This window comes from Sylvia atricapilla, chromosome 11, assembly GCF_009819655.1.
Source record: "Sylvia atricapilla isolate bSylAtr1 chromosome 11, bSylAtr1.pri, whole genome shotgun sequence".
NCBI lineage: Eukaryota > Metazoa > Chordata > Aves > Passeriformes > Sylviidae > Sylvia > Sylvia atricapilla.
In genome coordinates this window covers 21,660,276-21,684,124 of record NC_089150.1, presented here as the reverse complement: position 1 = coordinate 21,684,124, position 23,849 = coordinate 21,660,276, and the positions used below count along the sequence as shown (strand labels likewise).

Here is a 23,849-nt window from a genome sequence, read left to right as displayed (position 1 = left end):
CGCGGGATTCGGCTGGGCTCGGCTGGGCTCGCCTTGCTTCGGCTCCATTGGGCGCGGTTCGGCCGCGCTCGGCTAGGCGGCACCCGGCTCCTGTCGGTCCGCAGCCCCGGCCCGGCCCCGCCGGCGGCGAGCGCTTGGTGGGTGCGGCGGGACCGGCGGGCGGGGGCGGAGGGTGGCCGGTAGGCGCCGGAGCTGTCCGGAGGCCTTTCAGGCGGCCCCCGACTCCGGGAAGGCGGCGGCATCTCGCGCCTGGCAGGCCACACGCTGGGCCGGTGTCCGCGGCGCCGCCCGGCCTCCCTTCAGCGGGCCGGGGCTCTCCGCCTCACGCCGGGGACCCCGGGGCCGTGAGGAGCAGCGAGCTCCTGCGGGCCGGAGCCCCGGGGTTACCGGGCTGGGGGTTGCCAGCCCCGGGCACGGGCCGGTAAAGCTCCGCGGAGCGCGGCGGGCACGGCTGTCGGGCAGCGCAGCTGAGGGCGAGCGGCCGTCTGCTCCGGGCCTGAACTCGCCTCCTGCTCAGAAACACGGCGCTGCTGAAACGGGCACCGACATCAGCCCTTTGCTGACTGGTAGGAGAGTGCTCTCTGCAAATGTCCCCTGGAAGAAAAACTGCGTGGTCTTTTCATATGACAGAACGAGGTGTGGCGAGGCATTTTAGGAATTAACCTTTTACTCTGATGCTTTCCTAGTCTGGCGTTCAGGGAGAGAGACAGATGTCGTTGAAACCATTCACTTATCCATTGCCCGAAACAAGATTTCTTCATGCTGGCAGGCATGTGTACAAATTTAAAATCCGGTATGGCAACTTCAACAGGTATGTGTGTTAAAGCCCAGAAATCGGCTTGCTGTTTGTTGACTGCATGTGGCAGTGACTTAACACAAGACATTAAAACACAACACACGAGTGGGTAGAAAGTTCACACGGGACAGTCCTTGTGAATCAGGGACTTTTTTGAGAGTACTAGATTAGGAATTAATCTGTCTGCTAAGTTTTTTTTCCTGTTCGGTGAGAATTATATTTTTATATAGTATATTATTTCATTTCTTACATGAAATGTAGCTTCATTGCATTTTGACTGGGATGATTCCAGCTCTCTCTTTGTTTCACAGCTCTCCCAATCTCAGTCTCACTGAAAGTGCTGCCAAGGAATCAGAGGTAGGAGCTGAGGCAAGTCCGTAGAACCTCTAATGGGTGTTAGGCTGAACAAACCATATGCTTGTTATGGGATTGAGAACATTTTGTCAAATGCAGCATTTCAGGTGTGAGTAATGGGGAACTTCCCTGCAGAGTCTGAGCATGAAAAAAAAATTATATAAATGAAAAATGTTCCTCAACAGGCAAAATTTAGTGTAGAAGAGTCATGCTTTTGTTTGAAATATTCCAAAGAAACTACTGACTGTTAAAATTGGACAAATGGAAACTCCTCTTTGTTGAGCTAGTTGCCCTCAGTTCATGTCTGATTCCTCTTCAGAGTCATTCTTGCAGGAGCTCTTTCCCAGGATTTCAGTCTCAACCTCAGAACTGACCCAGCTTTCAAGTTGTCAGGCTTGACTAGCTGTTAATCCCTCTTGGCTTTTCAGGAGCTGTGGCAGTACTGGTGAGCTGGCTTGATGGAGGCAAATCTAATGCTAAATTGCACATGCTTTCCTTGAAACTGTGGAACCAATGGGTGTTCTTTTAATGATGCCATTGCTTTTGTCCAAGCACAAATTGATGGTCACAAATAATGAGTTGGTTGTTGTCATCTTCTTCCTGAGACAGAAGGCGGCCCCTGCCATTACTGAGAAATTGAGACAAATATACTGCCTGCTTAAAAATGCTCCTTCCTATTACTTAATTTCTAAAAATCTTGAGAATACAGTAATAGCATTAAAAACCCTACTGCAGAAAATGCGCTGATTTTTTTAATTGATATGAAAAATTACCAATTTTTTAAACTTTTGAAAATATTGAAAGGTATTACTAAAAAAAGTTTTGTGTTAGGAGAGGCAGAGTTTGTTTGGGGTTGACTGCAGTTCCCTTGTAACTGATTTGGGTCACTATTCAGAGAAAGAGGAGCAGGTTAATGCTGTGTGTGTTTTGCTGGAAAAATGAAATGACACTCCTTAAATTTAAAAACACACCTCCATTTTCCATGGTACTACTTCTATGTTAATTCAAGATTAAGGTACTCATTCACCTAAATTTCTGTGAGCCAGTGCAGTGTACTCTAAAATGGCAGGAGGGAGCTGGGAGAAGAAAGGGAGAAGGAAAAGCAGAATATCTAGAAGCTGGTCTTCCAGAATTCATGCAAACTGTAAAGTAATGTTAATTTTTTCCCAAGCTTTGAAAGTGTACTTGACAGTGGAATTGTGGCTATGGTTTTAATATTTTTCCTTTGTTTATTTTTTTTGGCCTCTCCAGGAAGTGATTCGAGTAATCCTTGGAAATCTTGATGACTTACATCCATTTTCTACAGACCACTTCATTGTCTTTCCATGTATCCTTTCTTTCCTACTCAGAAAAGATTGAATGACTTTGTATCTGTTGGGCATCACATAAATCAACATTTATGTGTGGGAGTGTGCAGATCTTTAGCTGGAGTAGTACTGCTTTGATCTTTGCAGTTTGACAATGGCTGAAAGTATTGTGGACACCTCAGATGTTGCCTTCACGAGAGCTGATGTGACAAGAGTGTTTTGCAGTGTTTTTATCCAAACAGCCCTGCATTCCAAATTAGGTGTAGCCAGAGCAAGTGAAGGTGTGTATAGAGTGTCAGGTGTATGTAGAGCCCACCTCATGTGCTTGCAGGCGCAGCTGGTGCATTGTTCCCAAAGGTTCATAGAGCAGTCCTCACAGGCCCATGGGCAGGGATACTCACAGTGCTGTGCTGTGGGGTCCCTCAGGGTTAAACCACCAGGAGCCTCTGGGGATGGAGGATGGCAGCAAGTGTGAGTCTGTGCTCGTGTCTCTGCAGAGATGGCTGAGAGAAGCAAAAAGCACTTCACAGAGTGAACTTTACAAGGAGCAGTAGTTGAGCTGAGATAATTGGAAGTCCAGACAGGCTTTTGAACACACAAAGCCTGCAAGATTGTCATCCAGTTATCCTGGTTCCCTCTTCAGTGCACATCTTTGAAGCCTAGAAACAAATGTGAAGTGAATGTCCCCACAGTGTTCACCTTACTGTGCTCATGCCCCTCACTCCTGTGGGACCAGTCAGCAGATCTTTTCTGTCTTCCCTGAAGTTTGCAGAGGCATTGAGCTGCTGTCAGTCTGGCCTGCTGTCCACAGACAGTGCTCTAAAAGCTCTGTGCAGTTGCACAGCATTGTCATATAGAAGCTGATGTTAAACTATTGGCATGCCCAGGTTTTGAGGAGTGTAGTTTCCTGGGATTTCACTTTTGATATAGAAGTGTTGAGACATTTGAGATTGGATTATTCTAGCTAGCAGCTGTACTATGGCCTCTTCTGCTTTCTAGGTGTTTTTTAATCACAGTGCACCAAGACTGGCCTTCATGTTTTTTCTTCTGGTTTGTGCAACTAGACGGAATTTAGTCATGTCTGCTGCATATTCTGCAGATTATTAATTTAAATAAATGATAATTTGATAAAAGATATGGTAACCATTAATATTTCTGTTGTAGTTGCTGTTGTGTAATGGGTTAAAAAGCTACTCTCCGGAGGCTTTTGTTGAAGAGAAAAGTAATTCAGTTAAATATTATTATTTTCCAGTCCTAAAGGTGTGTCAGCTTTTGGATCAGATCTGGCATCACCTGCTGTGATTCTGAGTGCCCAGGCATAATGAACACCTCCAAAGCACTCCCCTCCTGTCTTAGAAGGCTGCATTATGCCTCCTAATAGCAGGCAAGAACGAGGCCATCCTCTTTCTCTGTCCAAAGCAGGTACATACAGCAGCAGTTTATTCCTGTTAGAGTCAAGAAGATTAGGTAGCCAAGAGCATCATTACACAGGAGACACCCAACCCAGCCAACACTATTGGTTTGCTTCTCTAAAGCTCAGCCAGCTCTGCCTGTGTGTTGAGGAGTTTGGTTCACAAACTTGTATTTCTAGAACTTTTAAGTCCATCCACATGCTTAGCCAGCACAGGGCCTGGAAGAGGCCTGTGAGCTCAGAAGCCTGGCACGAGGAGCTGTCTTACCCTTGGTGTGTCAGGCTCCTCTCTGTAGAGTGACTCTTTGTTAATCACCAGCTGTGAGTCCTTCTAGCCAAAAAACAGGCAATTTCAATCCTTAAAGGAACTGATTATATCAATGTTTCATCATCTTCTGTCCCTGGGATGTTAATTTCTGCTAGGAAATGTGGACTAACTATTCATTTCATGTGTTTCTCCCTGAGATTAGAGGTGTGTGAGGAGACTTATGTCCAGCACCATTTGTTCTTCCAAGCAGAAGCTCCTGGATGTCAGAACTGCACTCACATGAAGTAATGGCTGTAACTGTGGTGGTTGTCATGTCAATTATCTTTTTTTCCCCCATTCTGAACTGTGAAGTAAATTTAACAATGCTGCTTCTATGAATCCAAATATTTTTCAATTTTTAAATGAAATTTTAAAATAATTCCTTTTTAATTAGGAAGACTGCTGAGGGGTTTTTCTATTCATAGGTGTGGAAGAGCCTGGCATGGTTTTTTGCAGGAGGGTGTCAGTACTAAAGCCAAACACAGTTAAGGGAACAAAACACTATTAATACAGGTGACTGATGGGGCAGTGTGGATAAGTAAACCTGGATAAAGTGTTTCCTGTAGTGTGTTACTGGTGCAGTTTCACAAGTTCATAGTGACAGGTTGTATTTGCTCCCTCGTGCACATGTGCAGTGTGCTGTGACTTTTGAGGCTTTAGAAGATATGGTCTTCAGCACTCATGCTCCTTTGAAATGTTAGTGTTGTGTTTTTAAGTCTTACCATTTTTCTCAGATTTGAGTAAATGGGAGCGAGTATCAAAGATGAAATTCAAACATGAGAATGTCCATCTCGTGCCTTATCCCTACATTTGTACGTTGTATCTAGAATTGAACCCATTGCAGCGAAACATATCTTGTGGTAAGTCACTGTGATTATGTTTGGGTAATTTCTGGAAACATCTATGATCTGTGTCTTGCTTTTCTCTTTTCCTTCGCCTACTGTATCTGAATCAGGGAGAGGAAAACTGCATGTGAGATGACTGTACTGAGAGTTTGAAATAGTGCATAACACGGTGTTCTTTATTGTCTCGTATTGCTTTTCTAAAATCCCCTGGATTCCCCTTTGTCTTTCCAACCACTGCTGACTCTTTAGCTGGTATTTTTATGTAGCAATGCCCAGTGGCTCCCAACCTTCATTTTTTAATGTCAGTCATTGGACTGGAGCCAGCATGTACATGTATATGAGGCACAGGGTTTTCTTCCTTGTGCTTGACTATATTTGTTGACATAGAACACCACAGTCTTTGTTGCTATTTTCCTAAAAATATAATGGATTTTTGTAGAAAAAATAATGATAGTAATCATGGTAATAATGTCTTTTGTATAATAAACTAACATTTTCACCTCAATAGAGGGTCTTTTTCCAGGTTTTCTATTAATTCTCTAAACAACCTCAGGCCACAGCTAAGGCCTCTGTGGGACTCTGTATTTAAACTCCCCTGTTTTGAAAACTGAGTATTCTTACTATTTCTTGTTTTGATTATCAGGCTCTGAAAAGAGTTAATGGGTTTTTTTTAATGACTGCTTAGCAGATAATGTGATCTTTATAAAATGGCCAATTAGTAATTCCTTAGTCTAGCCTATTTGCATTCCCTATCAAACATCCCATGTTTGGATGTAAAAACTTCTAACCATAAAGAGTTCACTCACTTCCCTGTACACCTGCTCCAGTATTTAATTATCCTATCCAGATAGTCGTACAGCATTGCAGTTCTAAAATTAAGAACAATGTAAGGCACTGTAAGTTTCAGACTTGATATCTCAAATTTCTCTTGGTGGAGATTTTTCCTCAGGAAATACATGTGAATCCCATACGTCCTACAGCAGGCCAGTATTCTCCTAGAGGCTGTGTTCCAGATGTCCTTGCATCATCCATCTGGTGCCCAAAGCACAGTAAGATGCTAACTCTTCTTCAGGGCCATCTCTTCTGGAGACCCTTTGACTTCTTTAAGACAAGCAATTGTCCCATCCCATTGATATCTTGTGTTCATGGCCAGGAATTCTGGTTCAGAAAGAGCTGTATTTGAACATTTTTCTATTTCAGTGTATCATATGCAGGTCCAGACTGTTTCACAGTAATTTATCTTGCTCCTGGAAGAGGAAGTGCAATGCAAAAATCTAATTTTCAGTTGGTTAAAGAAAGTCCGGTCTAAACATTCAAGTTTTATACCTCTGTTGCAGGTAAAGAAGTAAAGAAGGGCAGTGATGAGCTTGTAAGTTGTGCATTTGGTTTTGTTTTTTTGTTTAATTTATGTTCTAAGTATTCTTAAGAAGCAGAATATATGCTTTTAGGCAATGCTAGAGCTCTCCTAGCACTAGGAGTTAGTCAGTGTAAAGTGGCACAGAATTCTCCTGTAGAACCATCCAAGGAGAGAGAAGTTCTTCTGGCAGTTCCACTGGCTTGGAAAGCAGTCCTGGGTCAGGACCTGAGAGCCTGCTGCCTTCAGTTCCATGGATTTTCTGCAAGCCTGACTGAGTGAGCTGTCCAGTGTTTTCTTCACTGGAAGAGTCTGTGAGGTTGACATTGCTGAGTAATAAGTTGTTAATTAATTAACTAGTAGTAATTAATTAATCCTAGGTATTGTGTCATAAACAGCAAAGTTATGCTAATTTGAGAAGTTTTTTATATAATGAGAGCTCGGGGTGGGTTTATTTTCAGTATAGGTAAGTGTCTGAAGTGAATTAATGAAGAATAATTCAAATCCAAATTCCTTCAAGGAAGTGTCCAAATTCCCCTAAGGAATTTTTCTATCTCTGCATTCCTGCTACTTACATTCCTTGTCAGTCCTCTGAAAATGGGGGAAACAGGATGTCCTAAAAAGAAATACTTTGTTTAAAACTGTTGAGCATAATTCTCTGGCTGACCTCCCAGTGCTCGTTTTAGTCCTGAATACTTTCTTGGTGTTCAGTGTATAAGCAGGAACAATTTTTGCAAGATACGAATGTACATTGCTTATAAATTTTGTTCTAAAATAGAAAACTCAAAATAAATCGTTATCAATACCAAATTTGCAATGTTTTGAAGGTCAGGAGAAGAAATGAAATGTTTAGTTTCGGATAAAAACATGTCAGTAGCTCCTGTACTTTATTGGAGTTTTTCTGGTCATTCTTCCAAGGCTCATTCTCAGTTTATCAACACTGTATGGCTTTGGTTTCAGATCCACCCAGTATTTTATAATGCTTCTCAAGAAGGGAAGGGTCTTGTTAAATAGGAAGGAAATCTGTCTACATAGTACTTGTGAGATTGACTTTGGCATTTTGGTTTTGGAATGAGGAGCAAAGAAGTGGCACAGGCACATGGCTGTTCAATGGATTGCGTTTTCAGCTGTCACCCAAACGACTCTCAGGGCTGTGACCTCTGGTCAGGATGAATGTGGTCAAACCTGCGTGTCTTTCCACTTACACAGTGCACTAGTAAAAGTCAAAGAAAGAAAGAGACACTCAGCCTGTCACTCCAGAGAATTTTCCTAACTTAGCTAATGGTCTCACACTAAACTGCAAAGATCTCAGGCCAGCAGAGGTTTGGAATTTTATGTTAACCTGAGCTTAGGTGTGGCATTTGGGGATGTGGTTTAGTGATGGCCTTGGTGGTGCTGTGTTTGTAGCTGGACTCTTACAGGGCTTTTCCGACCTAAATGGTTCTGAGATTAGTGCAAGGGAAACACCGTCAGGATCTGTCATTGTTTTGGGGTTTACTCTCTTACAGAAGCCTACCTGCTGATTTTGTTGTGGTTTTGTATGCTTACTTCGTTTTTTGTGGTACTTTGTGTTGTTGGTTACCTTCCTAATGGGTATTCCTGGCCCACCTCTGGCTTATGTCACTCTTCATTTTTGTCCCTTCTGAGTTCAGTGTGTGTCCCAGGACTGTGTCTTAGAAGGGCTGATGTCCAGGGGCCTGCACTGTCCAGAGGCTGTCATTTCCCACAGCTCTCCTGTTCATGTTTTTTGAAATCTCTGCCTATTCCATAGCTACTATTAGTTTACTGTCTGGTATGCTAAAGTCTTCTAAATGAATTACAGCTTTATGCTATGTCCTGACGAGAGAGGTGTAAAAATACCCTGGTGAAGAAAGTCCTCATTGTAGCAGAAAAAAATCCCCAAATGAAACCACACAACAAAGAGTGTACAAGTTGCTTTTTAATACTTTCAGGAAGCAAGCTAACAAAAATCTCTGTGAAATAGAATTTAGCATTATATAACAGTTCTTTGGCTCCTTTTCCTTTTAGAATTCCTCCAAAGCAAATGAGCTTGAGTTTAGCCCAGCATCCCTTAGTAAAGACTGTGACCAACTGAGTTTCTGTGAGTAAGGAATTCCTGGATTCCACCGAGTTTCATTCCCCTGGGTATGCAGGGAGTGGGTAGAGAGTGAGGTTGTGGTTTTGTTCTTGCTCCTGTTTCTTACAGGGAAACCTGTGGAATTTTCCCCTCAACAAAAAAGAGTATCCAGTCAGGCTGAGGGTGCAGTGCAGCTGCTGCAGCAAATGGACCAAACAGGAAAGAAAGGAAACATGGAGTCAGAAGGAAGAGGTCTTTCACAGTTCTGGAGAAGGTACTAATCCTGCACTGATGAGCAGAGGCACTCCTGGCTCTGTCCAGGCCTGTGTCAAAGGCTGATTCTGGCAGTGTCAGGTTGTTCTCCATCATTTTGAAGGATAGAGACATCTCTTCTGTGGTTAAACCAAAGTCTCCTAAGGCAAAAAAAAAAAAAAATATGTCATTTAATCTCATGCTAAGGGGCAGCATTCCCACTAAATGTGCCCCTTCTGAGCTGTCTTTGGGAAAAACTCCTGATGAGAGAGGGTCACTGAACCTCCATCACAGCCCTTACACAAAGTGGCTTTTCTCAGCTGAGAAGTGCCAGCTAAAAGGGTTTTCCCAGATGGACCTTTGGCCCCATTAAGGTGCATATGACCTTTATTTGGCCACTGAGCAAATCTGGATTTTGTAACTCTGACTTCCCAAAGGCACCATTCTAAATGGAAATCATTGTCACTGTGCAGACACCTGCTGGCTGCCCAAAGGAGTTCTCCATGCTGCTGAGGCTGGATCCTGTGAGTGCTGTCCATCACTGCACAGCACCAGCTGGATATTGGCAGCTGCTGGTTTTTGTTAGTTTTTTTAAAAAATAAAACTCCTTGTTAATTGTAATGTGTGCCATTCCTTTAATGACTGAGACCAGACCATTGGTGCACAAGTTATTCATTACTTCCTCTATTTTTTTGTTTCCCTCTGTATTGTTTTGTACTGGCATTGTCTTTCAGTTGGACAGAAATTAGCTTTTTCCCAATTTTCAGAAAAGTATTTTAAGTCTAATGTGCTTTTCTTGTTGTTATTGTTTCCCCAGCATCATCTTACCGCCATTACAACATCTTTTCGGTGGAAAAAAATGACCTGGAAGTACTAATTGTTGTGGAAAGGTAGATTTGTAGTATGAATATTGGGTTGCATTCTTTATTCTGTAATTCAGCTTTTCACATTGCATGTCTCAGCTATTAAATGCTTTAAATTAAATTCTACTTTGCCAAGGTTTTCAAAGTAACATTCTGAAGATTTTGGGTTAGAACAACATGTTGGGTTTTTCTTCATATCTTAGAGGTTTTGGAATAGAGCAAGAAACTAAGATTTTGATCCTTAAATGTCATAAATTGTGAATTTCATGTTATGTAGTATTCTAATAAAACAAGCATCAGCTTGGAACTCTGTGTTACGTTAATCAGACTTACCCATGCAGAAGATATTCTTTCTCTTCAAGAAGAAGCAGTGGTTTCTGGTATTAGATGGATTCCAGTACTATGCTTCACAGCATTAAAAAAGTCAAAATGATGGGTAAATATTTTGCATTAGATATTGTCACTACTCTACAACTTGGGCGATTATTTATGCATTCAATATGTAATGGGATGAGGTTGGAATTGAAGATTTCAGGCATGCCAAGGCCACACTCAGGCAGCACTTTGCCACCATGCTTATCCTTTTAAAATGATCTATCATTTTTGAACCACCCCCTGAGCTGGGCAGCTGGCTGTAGGTGATCCTGCTTGGGCAAGGGCTTGGGCCCAGTGGCCTCCAGAGTTCCCTGCCAGCCTTGGCCACAGTGTGATGTGATGAAGTGTTTCCTGAGAGAGTTTCTTACCCTTGTTAAACCTTCTGTATCTTGACCCATGAGTGTTTTCTCACATTTGCCTTTCTCCCCTGTCCCCCTGAGGGAGTGGGCAGCAGGATGGGGACCTCACCTGCCAGCCAGGGCCACCCCTGACGGGGCTGAAATCTGCAGAGGAGCCAGATGGGAGCACAGGCAGAGCAAGAGGCCACACTGCACAGACCCTGTACCCTGCACTTGGCTAGTGGCATTGAGTGTGACTTGCAGCTGTAATGAGCAGGAGGAGAGAAGTCTGAGGGAAGCAGAGCCTGGGAAAGGGCAGGAAGGAAGCCAAATTGATCTACTTCAAATGAGGATGTGTCCTGGGTATAACCCAAGATGTTATTGTAGTCCATAGCTATCTGTGCCCAAAATTGTGACTGTCTCTTTAAGATCCAGCGCCATGGCTGGAAGGTGACACTCGAGGGACAGGGGTTGCTGAGGTTCCTTTTCAAGGTTAGGGGTCCCTCAGGCAGATCCCTCTTGCCTTGTGGTCTTTGCTCAAGGCAGAATCTTTGCCTTGGGTTTTTCTGTTGGTTTTTCTTTTTCCCCCTCCCTTTTGTTCCTCTTTTGCATCTTGGACTGCCTCAATGCAAGTTGCAGGAGTGTCTGTCAGCAGCCCTGTGCCAGAAAGAAGAGTGGCCTTGCTCCAGTCCAAGTTGCCCATAGCTTTCCAGCAGTGCCCAGCTGAGGCAAGAAGGCACCGAGTCACCCCAGCCCAGCTGCTTTGCCTTGCCTTGCCTTGCTTCTCTGCCACAACGAAGGCAAAATCTCTCCATGAGTTCGAGCTGTTTGCTGAGTATCGCCTGGAGAAATGTGCCAGCTGCCTTTGCTGACAGAGGGATAAGGTGGGAGGAAGGCTGACTCTATTTTCCCTTTGTCTCTCTAAACATGGTTGCCCATGGCGGATGCCATCTTGAAAGGGGGAGTACCCCTCCACTTCGGGTTTGTCTTCGTTCCTGTGGAGTTTGTGGGATTTAGCAATTCTGTATCTAGTGATTATTTCCACCGTGAGAAATGACATATGAGCAGATATAAGTGGATTGTGTACACTGGACCTTATCTTGACCTAGAGGGGACTGCGTGTTGAGTTTTGTCATATGCACTTTCACAGGACAGAGGGCTGGGAACGGCCTCTCAGCTGCTCAGCAAAAAGTGACCAGCAGTTAGCTCAGAAGACACCATGGGGACAAGTGATCACCTCACAGGACTGCAGACAGAAGCTCCCTTGTCTCTTCCCTCCCTGGCTGCTCCATGGCTGTGCTTTGCCATGTGACAGCCAAACACTGTCCTCCAGGTCTAGGACTAGTGGGAGGGAAGTGGACCTTGCAGTGGCATAGCTGGACATCCCCTGTGTCATGCTGCTGGGGAAGTTGGTGTCATTTCTGGGCTTATCAGGCGGCCACAGCATCCCTACTTCTCTCTGGGACAGCTCCATGGAAAGGAAGGGGTTTGGTGTGCCTTTGTCCCTGTGCTGACTCAGTGTCATGGGGTGCTGGAGCTCAGCCTGCAGCAGCCCCATATGGGCCTTCCCCATGTCCCTACAGCTGGAGACACCAGAAATAGTGACATGGAGTGGTGATACCTAGTTGCAGTTGTACTTGGAAGGGTCACATACCAACATGGATACCTCTGCCCCTGTTGTGTTTGGTTGTTATCAGGGCACCCCACCTCAGTCTTGCCTGCAGCTGTGATTTCAGCTCTGCCTTTGCCCCCAACATGAGCACCCCCAGGAAAGGGGGAGAGAAACTGCAGGTGAGGGAGGAGCAGTGGATATGGGACATTGTGTGGTGAGGCTGGCTCTGGTCACCACATTGTCACTCCAGCACTGGACGCTGCTGCCAATTTGAACAGAGCAGGGGGATGGTTCCCACCATTTCTGTTCCCATGCACAGGGAGCTCTTGGGGAGGAGGACTGGACTCCTCACCAAAGCTGGTGGGAAGGAAAAGGGAGTTGCCAGGCTGCAGCTGAACCCTCAGGCCATCCCCTGTGGGGGTGTTTAGGGCAGAGTTCAGGCTCCCCTACACTGTGGGGTGCAGGGAAGCAGAGGCAGCTCCCAGGCCCCATGGCATGGATAGAGCTCTGTTGAGAGGGGGAAGTTGCACATCCAGTGCTACCCCGTGGGATGGGCTTGATGGTGGGGTCCCATCCCCATCTCAGTGTGAAGATCCTATCTGGCCAACTGCCACTGCTCCAGGAGTCTGATGACTGTCAGTGGGAAACAGTCCTTTCCAGGCCCTGTAGCCTATCCTTCCCCTTGGGGATCTCCAGTAGCTGTTCTAGTCCCTTCACTTCTTGCACCCCAAGAAGAGCTCCTGGAGGACTGCTTCCTCTAGCTATCCCTGACCCCACAGCTGTGCTCCAGGCTGAGTGTACTCATCACCTCACCTCTGAGAAGACCCTTCCCCAGGATGATACCAGCAGTGCTGAGGGGTCAAGGGATATTACCATCAGCTTTTCTCCTTCACTCTCTTGCCCCTCAGAACTTTCCAAGGCCACGGCCCAGCTCTCCTGTGGGCTTGCCACATCACTGGCTTATGTACCTGTGGCCCATCAGAGTGGCTGGGCTTCGGGATGGTTGGGAGGTGACAAAGAGGCACGGGACCAGTGCATAGCCTGGGGGCACAGAGAGGCCAGGCATGAGGCCCTGTGGTGGGCAGAGGGCTTGCCTGCCCTGTGGGGAAAACAGCCATGTTGTTGTGAACCCACCTGGCAGCACAGAGCAGGTGGTGATGTGCATTCCATGCAGGGCCAGATATGCCAGGCACAAGTCAGGGACATTCCTATCAGGGCAACGGATGCAGCGTGTGGCCAAATGACATGTCCACCTGACAGGGGTGTAGAACAGAGGACTCGGTTCACTCACATCACCCTGATTGTCAAGGTGCTGCTGCAGCCATGAGGGACCACTCCTGCATGCACTGGAATGACTTTACTCATAGTCAAATTCCCCCAGCACTCACAGCCATACTCAGGATGCCCCAGCTCACTCCATGGGGCAACCTCAGAGCCCTCCCCTAAACCTCAGTGCCAGCCCCATTGGCTGCCAGGGCCATTAGCACCAGCTGAGCTGCCCGGGCAGAGCCAGCCTGAGGAGACATCTGAGGCCACATCTCCCAACAGTCTATTCTCCCTGCTGCTGCTCCCACTGCTGCACACTCTGGGCCTTGCTGCTGGAACGATGCAGTCCCCTTGCGGCTGCCTTCTCTCCCTCCTCTTCTACCTCCTCGTCCTCTCTGGGACATGGGCAAACCCGGAGGGTAAGTGGGACCCCTGGCTCATACACATCTACCTCCATGGGACTCCATAGGAGAGAGGCTTCCTGCTCCCCACTCACCTTGGGCACTTGCTTCCTCACTCTTTCTTGTCTACCTCCTCCCCAGCAGGGATGCAGCCACCCCAGATGCATGCAGGGGATGGGAAATGGGGCTGCAAAGGCTGTAAGGGGCTTAGGGGGGGCCCATGGATCCATGCAACCACAGGGACCCATCCCTCAGCTCCTCCACTTTCCTCAGTCCTCTTCTCCCAGTCCCATTTCCTCCCTGTCAACCCTTGTCTCATGTAGGTTCCTTCACCATCCGGCTGCTCCAGACCACCACCTTCCAAAACACCTCGTTTGTGGACACGGAGGGGCTGGGCCTGCTGGAAGACATCGAACTTGGTTATCTTGATAAACACACATGGTCCATCCACTTCTGCCAGCCCTGGGTGCGCTCAGCCCTGCCCCGAGCTGACTGGGACACCATCGAGAACCTGATTAAGATCTATTTGCACAAGTTCAACCATCTGATCAATGAAGGGGCCATGGAAAGGGACGTCCCCTGTGAGTACCCAGTCTTCACTGCATGCCTGTTCTGAAAAGCAGCTGGGAAGTGGGGAAGGATCTGTCAGTGCTGGTGCTGTATAGGAGACACTGACCATGGCTGCAGGAAGGCAACCCCAGCCCCTCATGCAACCTCTGTCCCCTCTCTGCTCCACCAGACCCCTTTGTGGCTCAGTGCACGGCAGGCTGCGTGCTGTACCCCAACAGAACCTCCCAGGCCTTTGCCTATGTGGGTTACAATGGTCAGGACTTCCTCAGCTTCAGCACAGAGAATGTCACCTGGACCCTCTCCCAGAACACCACATTGTCACGGTACGTCCAGTCATTTCTCCAGAACTACACCGCCTTCAGTGAAATGGTGGAAATGCTCTTCAATGATACTTGTGTTGATGAGATGGAGATGCTCCTGCACTATGGGAGGGCAGCTCTGGAGAGACAAGGTGAGCCCACCCCGACCCTGCAACAGCCACCCGCACACTGGGGCCCCGCCGTGCCCCCCCGGACTTGCCCCACACCTTTGCTCCCACTCCCCAGAGCTGCCTGTGGCCACGGTCTTCGCCCGCACCCCCAGCCTAGAGCAGCTGCTGCTGGTTTGCCATGTCACTGGCTTCTACCCCCGGCCCATCAGCGTGGCCTGGCTGCGGGATGGGCAGGAGGTGCCTCCGGGCCCGGCGCTCAGCACCAGCGCCACCCTGCCCAACGCTGACCTCACGTACCAGCTCCGCAGTGTCCTGGCCGTGGCCCCCCGTGATGGGCACAGCTATGTCTGCCGTGTGCGCCACCAGAGCCTGGGCACCCGCAGCCTTCTCGTCCCCTGGGGTACGTGCCGCCGTGGGGATCAGATGGGGGTCCTGAGCCACCCTGCCCCACAAGCTGGAGCAAACCCCAGAAAGTTCATGACAGTTTCTCCTTATGTTTCCCAGGGAACTCAGAAGTGGTGCTGATCACAGGGCTCACGGCCGGGCTGCTTGCAGCCATGGCCATAGCTGCCACCTTGGTGGTTTGGGTGTGGAGACAAAGGTGAGTCCCTCTCTGCCCCACGGAGCAGCAATGAGAGGGGAGGAAATGCCCAGGGGATTTCTGCACTGAGCAGAAAAGGTCTTCCTTTAGCCCTGACAGATGCTGTCTGCACTCCCCCAAGGGCTCTGCCATGGAGCATCCAGCTGTCCTCTTCTCATTTCAGAAAGCACCAGCAGATGGAGGAATCAGAGTCCAGGAACTCCATCCTGAGCAAAGAAGCTTAACTCAGAAGGGATCCAACAGTCCCTATTCTGTCCCACTGCCTTCACAGCAACCATTCTGCTTCAGCTAAGTTCTAGGTATTGCCAGTTGCAAGACTAACTCGAATCAGAGTTGCACAAGAGAAACCTGGAAGAGAAGCCTGAGCTTTTGACTCACTTGACTTTTCTAAAGAGACACAAATTCAAGTCTGAGACCTCCTCACTTGTTACAGATGATCATCTCTTAGCTTGTGGCAATGGCCAGTCCACCCACTGATGCTCTAGGGCACCTCAATGCCCAATGGCAAATTCTCCTGGTTCTGCTTCAGTAACAGTTTTGTCAGAGGCTGGAAAGCTGTCTTCTTCTACTGTCATTTTCTGGTATATTTTTTTCCTAAAAATTGCCTTTATTAACTATATTCCAGAAATATTTGTGCTGAGACTGAACTGTTCAACATAGACTAATAAAACCTGGCCAGAAGTGGCTTTACAAAGTGCTGAGTAACACTGAAATTCTGATGTAATGTGTGGGAGCTGCAGATGTGTATGAAATGAAAGTAAACCATTCATATTTTCACTAAGATCATGTGCCTTTCCTTAGCAGTTGAATGGGCTTGGAGAGGTTTTGTATGAAAGCTGAAACACTGCTGAATTATTGGCACTAATTGCAGAAAGCACCAAGGCATGGGGGAAAAGCAGTACATGTGTGCCTGTGCATATATGAACATGTTCTCACATATTGCATGGAAATAAGCAACTGTGCACATGGGGTAAGGTGACCCCAAGGCTCCTAATAAAGGAGAAAAAAGAAGCCCATGTCCCATCAAAGATAGCAGAGTTCACACACACAGAGGAAGGCACAGAGTTCATGCTCCCAATCAACTTGAACATGTAGCTTCAAAAGGTTTGGTTTCACTGGACAACTCCCTGCAAAGTTTCCCAGGATAAGTCTGGCAGCCATGTGCAAACCAGAAAACCTGGCTGGCTTGTGGCCATATCCACCACAAATGCAATAATGCTGGTTCTCCATGGCCAGAACCTGGAAACCACAATGTTGGGGTGAGGACTACATTTCCCAAGCAGCCAGAGTCACCTGTGGGCATCACAGGACTCAAGCACCTCGCTGCAAGACAAGGGACACCAAGCTTCTCCCAGCTCCTGCTGAATTGGGACAGACAGATGAAACTCTTTGGAATGGCCATGCCTCCTGCAGCCTTGGCACCCACAGGGCAATTGGGGCAATTCCTCTCCCAAGCAGAGTGGAACATCCTGCAGCACTCACAGGACCAGGCAGACCTGGAGAGCAGGTGCTGCCAGTGAGGAAACATGTTGAGGAAAGCTGTTCATGTGAATGACCTCCCAAGAGACCCTACAGCACCACACCCACAAACACCTGGTACCAGGGGGGGTGTCTGTAAGTGTTTGCTCACATCCTCTAAGAGACTTTACAATAACACACCCCACCCAGGCATTTTGAGAGGGTTCTTAAGGCACCTCAGCCCAGCCCAGTGCAGCGGTTGCTGCCGCTCACCCACCCACCCTGGCACCCAGAGGCACTGCATCCCTGTCCACCCCACCCCAACTCACCCAGGCATGGCTTGGGGGGTTGCAGCCTTCACCTCAGGGGAGATTGCAAAGACCAGTGTCACTCGTGGGATCACTGAGGACCAGTGGCCACATGAGAACTTCAAAGACCTATAGTTCTCTAGGGTAGGGGGAAAGTGAGAATCAGGAATCACTTGAGAGGACTGTAAGGACCAATGTCACCTAAGGGAACTGTGGATTACCCCAGTGGTAATCTGGGGGTGACTCTGAGGTCCGTGGTCACTTGAGAGGACTCTGAGGACCAATGGTCTGTATGGACCAAGAACCCCCTGTCCCCTCAGGTCATTTCAGACCAGAGAACTGACTATGAAAGAGGAAGAAGTAGTGAACAAAAAAAGGAAGTGAAAAAAACTCCGAACATGAGAAGTACATTCAATAGAGAAGTGGAAAGGCAAAGCAGAACTTTCAAGCAGATTTACTGCATCAGTGGGAGACGTCTGGAGGAATTTCTGAGGGGGCTGAACACATTGCGACCACCCGCACAAGCCAGATGCCTGCTCCTGTCCTGTGAGAACTCAGAGACAGATAGTGTCACATGCACCTTCATAGGACAGAGGGCTGGGAACGGCCTCTCAGCTGCTCAGCACAAAATGACCAGCAGTCATCTCAGGGGAGACCATGGGGACAAGTGATCACCTCACAGGACTGCAGACAGAAGCTCCCTTGTCTCTTCCCTCCCTGGCTGCTCCATGGCTGTGCTTTGCCATGCTGACAGCCAAACACTGTCCTCCAGGTCTAGGACTAGTGGGAGGGAAGTGGACCTTGCAGTGGCATAGCTGGACATCCCCTGTGTCATCCCCCTGTGTCATGCTGCTGGGGAAGCTGGTGTCACTTCTGGGCTTATCAGGCTGCCACAGCATCCCTACTTCTCTCTGGGACAGCTCCATGGAAGCAAAATATGGCAGTATTGAGATGCCACCAAGGTGCAGCCCTCAGACTCACCCTTGGTTGTGGTTTTGGTTCTGCCTACACCCCCAATGCAGGCACCACCCAAAAAAGGGGGAGAGAAACTGCAGGTTGAGGGGAGGAGCCAGGGAGGAGTGGTGGATTGGGAACATTGTGGGGAAGAGGCTGACTCTGGTCACCCCATGGTCCCTGCAGCCCTGGACACTGTTGTCACTGGGGACAGAGCAGGGAGATGGCTCCCAGCATTTCTGTTCCCAGGCACAGGGAGGTCTTGGGGACCGGATTCCTCACCAAAGCTGGTGGGAAGGAAAAGGGAGTTGCCAGGCTCACCCCCAGGTGTTTAGAACAGAGTTGGGGCTCTTCAGCCATGTCCTATGGCTTGGGACTAGGTGGAACAGCTTGTCACTTCCTCCCAGGAGCCCCATCCCCAGAATGAGGTAAGTGATGCAGGAGCAACCTGAGCTGGAGGTGACAGGAGTGGGAGGGGATGGCCCAAAGTATCCCTTCTCCTTGTGTAGAGGTTGAGAGGACAGAAACCATCTTTCTTTAGTCAGGTCTGAAATCCAAAAACCATCGTCACCTGCACTGGTGCTGATGCATCCCACAAGAACAGGGATAGGACAACGTCATATTGGTGAGGATGGGGAGTCAGGAGAACCCAGCGTGAATATCTTTTTTCATAGTTCTGTGAAAAACAAGATTCACTTTTTATGTAGATTTTAAGAAATTGGTTTAATAAAAGATAAGACAATTAGGAGATAAAGAAAAAAAGCAAAGTATGGCCGGCCGGGTGACTTGGCATTTAGCCAAGTCCACAAATTGCTCTTTCACAGGCTTTCTTTAAATACCCTTTCTGTTGTATCAGTCTGTTGAATATTCATATTTTTCCATAAACTAGTTTCCATATTCCAGGGACTGTTTTGCATGGCCCCTTCTTGGGTCCGCCTTTTTAGAGCATTTGTGTTTCTGGGCTGTGTCTTCATCATCACCTCCAGCTCGGGCCTTGGCCCGTGGTTTCTTCAGATGGGAGATGCTGATAGCTGGTGTATCAATAGCAGAGTCTTCTTTACATGTTCACTGGATGTTATCCTGGCCAAACAGACAGTTTAAGTACACTATATCAGTACTACCACTATGCCTAATTTCCTTTACTAACATCAGAAATAAAACTTATATCCTTACCACAAAGTTATAGCACACCTCTTGTGAAAAGCCAACTTTGTCATAGTCATTTATAACAGTTCTGTTTCCTGGGACTCTTTTCCCCTGTCTTCTCCTTCTGGCTGGGCTTTTCCCAGCCCCAGCCTGGTACTTGAGGCTCAAGCCCCTATTTCAGCTTTTGTCCCTCCCACACGTCCCCAGCCCTCACCCCGGGCCCCGTGTCCCCTCCCTGACACATTGCCTCTCCAATCGCTGGAGCCGCAGTGACTGCTGGGCTGGGTTGAAGCTCGGCATCCCACAGGCACTGCTGCTGCTTCTTCCGCCTCGCCGCATGCACCATGCAGCCCCCTCACCTGCTCCTTTTCCTCTTCCTCCCGATCCTCCTCCCTGGGATGTGGGCAGACCCAGAGGGTAAGTGGGAGCCCTGGCTGTCCGCAGCCGTTCTGTCCCCCGCTGTCAGAGGAGCGCACAGGTTCGCTCCGGGGCACGGCCGGGCTCGGGGCCGGAAGGGGGGCGGATGATGGCCAGCATCAGAGGGCCGCGTCCCACCGTCACCACCCAGACAGGCTTGGCCCTGACCGCCCTCTCTGCTCCTGCCTCCAGCTCAGGACTTCTCCCCGCCAGCTCCAACACTGAGCCTTGGGCACACGAGCAGAAGAAACAACAGTGGTCCCAAAACGGGCCTCGGGTGTTGGGTTTCCCTGCAGGATGTCCTCCCCTGCAGGGAGCCCGTGGGTGCCAGGCAGATCTCAGCTCCACATGGTGCTGAGGGCCCCTTACAGCAGCCCCTCGTTTGTTAGGGAGCTGCACCTGCCAGAGGGTGTTTCGGGCACTGCTGTCACACAGAGAGTGTTTCCACAGCCCTATGAGACCTTATGCTTCCAGGGCAGGCAGCATCAGACACAGAAAGGCAGGACTGATCTCTGGGCTGGGCTGGTGTTCTGGCCCTATCATGGAGCCCCAAGCCTGGACAAAATGCCCTTTCCTTCCAACCATTCTCTATCCTCTGTACCACATCCAGGTCTTTGGCAGATACAGGTCCTGGCACAGGTGCTTCTCCTGGGGAGAAACATCACCCCAAACGAGCAGCAAGGTGCCTCTTCACCTACTCTGCACAGTCAGCAGCTCTAGCTGGGAGGGAGGCATGGAAGGGAAGGGTTAAAATGCCTAAAATCTTCTGCAGCAGACAACCACTTCATTGAAAGTAAAATAGAGAAGGAAAAAGAGCAGTGAAGTCAGAGGAAGTTCAGATAGGAAAGCAGCTCTGAGCAGGGTGAAGAGCATAGGATCATAGAAGCACAGAATGACTTGGGGTGAAAAGGACCTTTAAAGGCTGTTCAGTCCAACCCCTCTGCCAGAGGCAGGGACTCCTTCCCTGCTTAGAGCCCAAACAACCTGGCCTTGAATGTTTCCAGGGCTGAGGCATTCACCATACGTCTGGGTAACATATGCCAGTGTCTCACTACCTCTCACATAAAAGATTTGTTATTATCTAGTCTGAATCCCCTGTTTCCCCTCCAGCACCTCCACTTCCTGTTTCCCCTTTAGCACCTCCACTCATCTCCTTCCTGCACCCTTTCCTGTCTCCATCCTCTCTCCTAGCAGAGCCACAGGTTATCCAGTACCTCCTGACTGGCTTCTTTGCCAACATCAGCTCTGCTGAGGTGTCATGCGTGGCACTTGTAGGGGACATACCCGTCTTAGCACTGCATCCTGCCAACTGGAGCGTCCACTTCTACTGGCCCTGGGTCAGCCAGGCTGCAGCTGAAGATGACGCAGAAAAGATTATGTCCCAGTACAAAATCGCTCTGCGCAATATCATCCGATTTGCGCACGACACAGTCCAGCAGACAGAACAGCACTGTGAGTACAGCAGCGAGCCCTGCCAGAGCCCTAGTCCTTCTCCCCAGGTTCTGGCTGTGGCCTCCTCCCCAACAGGATGGCATCTAGGGGGTGGGTCTCACAGAATGCAACAGCTCCGGAAAGCCTGCAGCTGCTGGGGCACATGACTAACAGGAGTGGGGAGGGCAGCAGACCAGAAATACCCTTCAGAGCTCCTGCCATCTGACACAAGGAACCCCTCTGTGTGTCAGAGAGCTGCCACCAGATGTACTGGAACTGCAGGATTGACACAGCAAAGATCATGGAAGAGAAAATTTGGGGGCAAATATTTTGGGGGACAGAATTCTCTTTAAGCAAGCACCCCATGCCAGTATCCACTCCATTTTTCCAGAGGGCCTGAGGGCTTGCAGGGTGTTTGGGGTCTCCTGAAGCATGGCCTGATCCCCTGTGCCCATTGCACCCTGCTTTTCCCTATATCTCTCAGCCACACCCCACCTCCTGCCACCCATGTCTCATACACTCATGGACCTCTCCACTGGCTTTGCCCTTGACAGACCCGTTGGTGGTCCAGTTCCGTGCAGGCTGTGTGCTGTACCCCAATACAACAAGCCAGGGCTTCCTGAATGTCGGCTGGGGTGGCAGAGACCTCGTAGCTTTTGACGTAGATAAACAGCTCTGGGAGGCCCAGCAGCCATCCCACGTGGCAGAGATGGTCACCAACAGACTCAACAAGCAGAGGTCTGTCAGAGTGCTCCTGAAGCACCTTCTCTCCGTCTGGGTATGCCAGAGCAACTTCCTCGCCCTGAAGAGGTACGGGAGGGAAATCCTGGAGAGACAAGGTGAGCCCACCCCGACCCTGCAACAGCCACCCGCACACTGGGGCCCCGCCGTGCCCCCCCGGACTTGCCCCACACCTTTGCTCCCACTCCCCAGAGCTGCCTGTGGCCACGGTCTTCGCCCGCACCCCCAGCCTAGAGCAGCTGCTGCTGGTTTGCCACGTCACTGGCTTCTACCCCCGGCCCATCAGCGTGGCCTGGCTGCGGGATGGGCAGGAGGTGCCTCCGGGCCCGGCGCTCAGCACCAGCGCCACCCTGCCCAACGCTGACCTCACGTACCAGCTCCGCAGTGTCCTGGCCGTGGCCCCCCGCGATGGGCACAGCTATGTCTGCCGTGTGCGCCACCAGAGCCTGGGCACCCGCAGCCTTCTCGTCCCCTGGGGTACGTGCCGCCGTGGGGACGGGGTGCAGGCTGCAGAGAGCGGCCACTGCCTCTGTGAGGGGCAGCTCCTGGCTGGCACTGCCACCTTCACACAGTCACCCTCTTCCCTCCATCCCAGAAAACCACAGCACAGCTCCAACCATCGGCATCACCATCGCGATGCTGCTTCTTGTGGCCACAGCCTCTGCTGGGGGATTTTGGTGGTGGAAGCACAGGTGAGCTCTCCCTCCCAGCACCTGCTGTAAGATTTCTGGGCATGTAGGTCGGTCCAGGGGCTGCAGCTGCAGCAGCTCTGAAGGGATGAACTCCCTGACTGCCATCACAGCTCACACATACCCTTTGCAGGAAGGGTAATGGGGCTGCATGGGAGACCCAGGAATTCACCATTTGAGACCTGGTTGCCCACACAGCAACAACTGCTTGCTCTCCCTTCTTACTTCATGTCTCACCCCTGACGCATCAGCATCGACGAGGTTTTGTTCTGGAAAACCACCACATTAAACAGCTACAGACTTCCCCTGACGCATGTGGCTCCTGTGTGTCTCACCCTTCTTCCTGCTCAGGAGCTTTTCTCAGCGCACTACAGAGACTCCATATTGCAGCCAGAGACTCTTCCTTCTCCTGGACTCTGGTTGGGCTCCACCTGGCATGTCAGAAGAATCCAGTCCTCTGACAGCCTCTCCCACATCTCTCCATGGCCGGTGTCTGTTCCTGACAAGGCAATTACAACCCGAGGCCAGACCACTGTGGGGCTGCTGACTGAGATGTGGGATGGAGCAGGCCACAAGTCAGGGAGAGCTGGAGGGATGTGAGCTCTTTCACTGGGGAGAGAAAGGGAAAGGAGGAGCCAAGTGACACCCCTGACACATTTTTAGTACATTGAGCAGCTCCATCTCCAGGGCTGTTCAGTTCAGAATGGTTTTAGACCAGGATCTCCTCCACTTCTGACTTCTGCCCCCATGTCTGCCTCCTGTCTCTGTAAAAGCTGGAAGGATGGGGGATTGTTACCTTCCACTGTGCCTGAGAGCCATGAAAGAGCCATGCTGATGCTCTGGGAGACTGAGCAACACACCCCACAGCAGGATGTGGAATGAGGATTGTCATCAGTTCACTATGTATTGCCCATTGCTCCTTCCTCCTCACCCTGGCTCCAGTCCCACCCGCAGGAGATAGTCTTCCACAAACTGCTCCAGCCTGGGTCCTTTCCATGGGCTGCAGTTCTTCACAGACTGCTCCAGCGCGGGTCCCTTCTGTGGGGTCACTCCTTCAGGAACGTGTTGCTCCAGTGTGGATTCCCCTCAGGGTGACAAGTTCTGCCACGAACCTGCTCCAGCGCAATGTCTCCACAGGGTCACAGTCTCTCTCAGGCACACCCACTTGTTCCGGCCCTGGGCCCCTTCAAAGGCTACGGCACGTTCCCCGCGGCGCTCACGGCGGGCCGCTCGGGGCCCCGCCCACCGCCCGAGCCCGCACCAATGGCGACCCGCGCTGCCCCTGACGTCACCTAGTGCCCGGTAGATCCCGGCGCCTCTGCCCCGCCCACCTCGCGCTTCCATTGGCTGTGCGGCGGCGCGTTGGCCAATGCCGTTCGTGCTCCTCACACGTCACCGGTCACCGGGCGGGCGCGGGGCGCGCGCGGCGGGGCTGGTCCGGTCCGGTCCGGTCCGGTCCGGTCCGGTCCGGTCCGGTCCGTGTCCGTGTCCGTGTCCGTGTCCGTGTCCGTGTCCGTGTCCGTGTCCGTGTCCCTGTCCCTGCGCT

General features: G+C 49.8%; 2 protein-coding genes across 2 annotated transcripts; both read left to right on the top strand.

Moving 5' to 3' along the window:
* Positions 1–584: 584 nt before the first annotated feature.
* Positions 585–9,590, top strand: MAJIN (membrane anchored junction protein). The gene is made up of 8 exons (XM_066327016.1): positions 585–811; positions 1,108–1,153; positions 2,402–2,477; positions 4,910–5,035; positions 6,358–6,389; positions 8,403–8,475; positions 8,581–8,725; positions 9,521–9,590. The coding sequence occupies exons 1-8, from the start codon at positions 711–713 to the stop codon at positions 9,564–9,566; spliced, it is 645 nt and encodes a 214-aa protein (XP_066183113.1). The 5' UTR covers positions 585–710; the 3' UTR covers positions 9,567–9,590.
* A 3,652-nt stretch (positions 9,591–13,242) lies between these two features.
* LOC136366197 (uncharacterized) lies at positions 13,243–22,613 on the top strand. The gene is made up of 10 exons (XM_066327095.1): positions 13,243–13,576; positions 13,882–14,139; positions 14,298–14,579; positions 14,674–14,958; positions 15,063–15,159; positions 15,323–15,377; positions 19,470–19,503; positions 20,580–20,894; positions 21,428–21,712; positions 21,807–22,613. The coding sequence occupies exons 1-10, from the start codon at positions 13,243–13,245 to the stop codon at positions 22,334–22,336; spliced, it is 2,475 nt and encodes an 824-aa protein (XP_066183192.1). The 3' UTR covers positions 22,337–22,613.
* Positions 22,614–23,849: the final 1,236 nt, after the last annotated feature.